Genomic DNA, 4,531 nt, shown 5'->3' on the forward strand with positions numbered 1-4,531 from the left:
CTGTGTAATTATGTCATGACTCCTTACAAGATTTCAGGCAATCAGATCTTGTGATAATCCTACCCTAAACCAATGATTTGCAATGACCTTGAACTACAACAAGATAGATTGATACAGTAAGGTTAGCAGGTCAAATCTCAACTGTGAAATCTATAACTTTAACTCATGGATGCAAATATGGAAATAACCATTCTCTATTATTAAATTTAAAAAAAAAAACAAACAAAGAACAATAACTACAAATTCTGGGTCAATGTTTGTCGCTTTCGTGAGACGATTCAAAAGCAAGGAAGATGTACCAAAGCATAGACTTCACCGAAGACTCGCCGTCACTGTAGTCCTGCACAGAACTGACATAATTATCAGACACATGGATGTGAAAAGCATTGAAGCAGGGCTGGCAGCTGAGAATCACACCAAACTCTGGACGCATGAGAGATGATCGCACTGCAGTTGCATCATGCTACTTTGTTTTCAAGGTCTAAATGGCTCGATGGCTACTTGAGATGTGACTCAGGAATTGGGGCCATTTGTAGACGTTTCCAAGTCTCGCATCAATGAGCAGAGCCGCAAACATTAATGGCAGTAGCAAGCGGCAAAGTTACATCATCTGCGTCGATCAGTACAGTGGTGATCAACCTCCGGCCTGGACGGGGATGTCAGTGTGCGTTGACTGAATCTATGCAGAAAACATTTCGTTCATGAAATCATCAACCGCTCTTGAAGCTGTTGGAGAGCTGCGAGTAAGTAAATGGCATTATACCTGTAGCCCCAACTCACTTTCACTGGAGAGATGTTCGGTGGGCAGTACCAGTTGCTAATCAGCGTATAACAAGATTGATATAGTAGGGGATACTAGTGGATACTCTAATTCTAGATGTTAGTGTTGGTACTTTCGTACGCTGAAATATTTAATAATAGGGCAGATATATCACGTCATTGTGTAACCTTCATTGGTTTCTACTTCGATCTCAACCGAGCAGTACAGTTGTGTTTTTCGTAGATTTGGATCAGCCCACTTAGCAATTTAAGGATCCCTGAAAATTCGTCTTGGTGCTTGTGCTTCTGTAAGTGAGTCCCTAATCCGGGATGTCACTTCTTCAAGCCTGTCAAAGAAATGACGGCGCTGAGGTAGTGTCCATCCATTATAGCTCTGCGAAAGTTTTGCTTCATCGTGGTGAAGGGCGGGAATCGAGCAGGGACGTCACCCAGGTTATTCCTGTACAGCACCGCTTTTTTGTGACTGAAGGCGTCGAAGGAGAATTTGCCATGGTATGAGCTCATTCCACTCTCGCCGACGCCTCCGAAAGGTAGACCAGGATTCAAGAACTGCAAACATACGGGAGGCACAGTCAATTCCTTACAGATCACGTCTTGAAGCCAGAAGGCATCTCTAGAAAGCAGCAAGTATCCCATCCAATGGTTTGTTGTGGTCTCTGAATTGCTCACATGCACAATGGTGTCATTAACAACCATGCCACCGGAAGAAATGCTCGCTACAATCCGCTTTTCCACCTCCTTGTTCTTGGTAAACACATATGCCACCAACGGCTTCGGCCGGTCGCTGATGATGTCTATGGCCTCTTGCACTCCCTTCACCTGCTTCCACAATTAATAAAGTCAGCAATCACTTACCAGCCAACGTACTATTACACCTAGAACTAAGGTTTAGCGCTGTAGAGGCAACAAGACTGATCACCTTGATGATTGGCAAAATTGGGCCGAAAATTTCCTCTGACATCAAAGTCGAGTCCATAGGGACGTCGCATACGAGCGTCGGAGAAATGTACCTGCAGGAAGTCATGAGCTAAGCCAGAAGATTGCTGAAGCTCAAATACATGTAAAGAACCTTGCACGTCTCGTCGGACAGCGCCATACTGATGGAGGACTAGAGTACTTACAACTTGTTATCATCTCTAGCTCCACCATGAACAATCTTGGAAGATATTTTAGGATCGTCCAGAAAGCCGGCGAGACGTGAGTAGTGTTTGGTGTTCACGATTCGAGACAAATCTTGTGATGTTTTGGGATCTTTTCCGTAGAATGTTTCAATGACGTCTATCAGAGTGTCAACCTGTGATTCCATCATCGAAGCCAACATGGATAAGCATAAAGAACATCCTGAACTGTAATGTGAAGAACCCACTAGATGCGATAGTTTGGCGTCTCTGAAACCTCTGCACCAGAAGAAAAGGATAATACTGACCACTTCAGACGCGATGATCTCGTCTATCAAAAGGTAATCTGGTGCAATGCAAGCCTGTCCGTTGTTGCAGCCCCATTTTCCGAGCGCAATTCTCCTCAATCCTACCTGAAAATTCATTCATAACACAGCAGATCATTATCTGTGAGACAACGAAGAAAAACGTTGCAACCTCCACATACAACAGAGAATAATAGTAGAAATCCAAACTAACAAAGCTCTTTGAATACCTTCAAATCGGCTGTGCGATCAATGTACACCGGACACTTCCCACCAAGCTCCAGTGTCACAGGAGTGAGATGCTTGGAGGCCGCAGCCATGACAATTCTTCCCACTCTAGGACTTCCTGCCACCCAATCCGACCACATATCAGGGAATTCGTTTGGAACTTGCGAAGAATCGAGCATCGATCTGTAGCTCGTTTTCAGTCACCCTTGTGCAAGATTGTACGCACCTGTGTAAAAGATTTTGTCCCATTGCTGATCCAGCAACACAGTGGTCTCATCAACACCACCTTCCACCACTCGAATGACGGAGCTGTCCAAGTAAAGAGGGACGAGCTTGGAAAGAAGGGCCGCCGTCGCGGGGGCAACCTCCGAAGGCTTGAGCACCATCGCACAACCCGCAGAGATGGCTCCAACCAGAGGTTCTACGGACAACACTACAATGAAGAAGCTCAATTACTTAACCCCTGATTAAAAGCACCAACACGTCCGATCGAGCCAGTATGCATGAATTTTGGATGTCTTACAGAAGGGGAAATTCCATGCAGAAATCACAAGCGCCACTCCAAGTGGCTCAGCTACAATTGCTCCCCAAGATGGAAAAGTTGTTATGCTTCCAGATACCTACAGCCACAGTTTAGACACCATCAATGCCTGGATGCAGAATGCGAAGCTCTGCAACCGCATTGAAGGTATCAACAAACCTCAAAGGCCACAGAGGAGAACACGCTGAGAATTGTATTGTATTTTGATTCTGCGATATGCAATAGAGCATACATTCATTTTTGCACATACAAACTTTATTCTTTTACACTACTTAAAAAACCAGAGACCTTGAGCGGAGCCATCCATTTCTTGAGCTCTTTGATGGCAAGTTTGCAAGCTGATCGCACCAGGGACACCTGCATTTTCATAACAATGTCATTGTAAATGCAGTCAGCAGCCTTACACAAAACTGGAGGACACATTAGCAGCGTCAAGACCCAGTAAGACGAAGTAGATACGTCGCGGGTTTGAAACGTAGTCTACAACTGACCTCGGTGACGTAAGACTCGTGCGAGGGCTTGCCGAGGTCGGTGTACAGGGTCTGCACGATTTCGCTCTCGCGCTCAGAGATCATACGGATAATTCCATTCAACTGCTGGACCCGCCAGGCCGCTGGTCTCGTCCTCCCGTTCCTGTATGCTTCCCTCACCTCAGTCACCAGTCGCGGCAACTCTGCAGCGCCACGAACCGCACCTCGGCCTCCCACTTCCAAGTCTTCCTCCATCACCACTGCTCCGTCAACAGAAACGTAGTCTCACTTCCAAAACGTGACACCCTCTTCGCAACAAGGATTCTAGATCCTGCTCCGCGACTGCGAACTCCGAATCACCCGGCACTGAAAGCGCCCTCTGTTTCTACAAGAGCCAATTCTGCGACAGACCGAACTGACGATTCCCTAATTCCATGAACGAGCTTGAGAAATCGACTCTACAGAACGAATTGCGACTAGAGGGGCCCAGGGATCTAAATCGGAAGCCTGCACAAGGCCCGTGAAGTCGTCCTCATCAGTCGCTCACCCTTAAAGCAAAAGCATTTCATTATTTGTAATCATTCCCCCGCTCCCACACGCATTACAATCGTGTGAATCGAGAAGTAACATCTCGACGTCTCGTGATTTTACAGGGACAAAGGGGCAGAAGTTGATGGTGGCTCGAGTGCCGCACGTTGCGACCTGATTGACGGCATGCAGCAAGACACAGACACCGAGTCTCTCCAGCTCTTCCATCGGGCAGCCGATGTAAAGTGCTCCAGGAATAACCAAAAAGATAGGTTTGGTTTCATCGAAGAACATGAAATAGTGGGCCAGAACTATGCATAGGATGACATCTTCCTATCTTCATGAGTAACTCGTTATTTCGTCAACACTATATTGTATGTTCAGTCAACTATGTGATTTTTACTGGTCCACATTTTTTTTCACATCCAATTTATTTACTTATTTTCAAAGGAATACTTCTTTGTCTTAAGCCCACAATAGAGTGTCTAGCTTATAGTAAATCAAAGAGTTGAGACAAATGGGGTTGTAGAATAAGAATGCAGTTAATGACCCACCTTCTAT

At 45.7% G+C, this 4,531-nt stretch overlaps 1 protein-coding gene across 1 annotated transcript; it reads right to left on the minus strand.

The window, feature by feature from the left end:
* Nucleotides 1-439: 439 nt before the first annotated feature.
* Nucleotides 440-4,110, minus strand: LOC112274791 (aldehyde dehydrogenase family 3 member H1). Its single transcript, XM_024504557.3, has 10 exons — nt 3,464-4,110; nt 3,261-3,329; nt 2,955-3,051; nt 2,658-2,864; nt 2,434-2,549; nt 2,207-2,311; nt 1,902-2,074; nt 1,700-1,790; nt 1,450-1,599; nt 440-1,329 (listed from the first exon to the last, which is right to left on the minus strand). The coding sequence occupies exons 1-10, from the start codon at nt 3,695-3,697 to the stop codon at nt 1,093-1,095; spliced, it is 1,479 nt and encodes a 492-aa protein (XP_024360325.1). The 5' UTR covers nt 3,698-4,110; the 3' UTR covers nt 440-1,092.
* Nucleotides 4,111-4,531: the final 421 nt, after the last annotated feature.

This window comes from Physcomitrium patens, chromosome 22 (assembly GCF_059467195.1).
Source record: "Physcomitrium patens ecotype Gransden chromosome 22, ASM5946719v1, whole genome shotgun sequence".
Taxonomy (NCBI): domain Eukaryota; kingdom Viridiplantae; phylum Streptophyta; class Bryopsida; order Funariales; family Funariaceae; genus Physcomitrium; species Physcomitrium patens.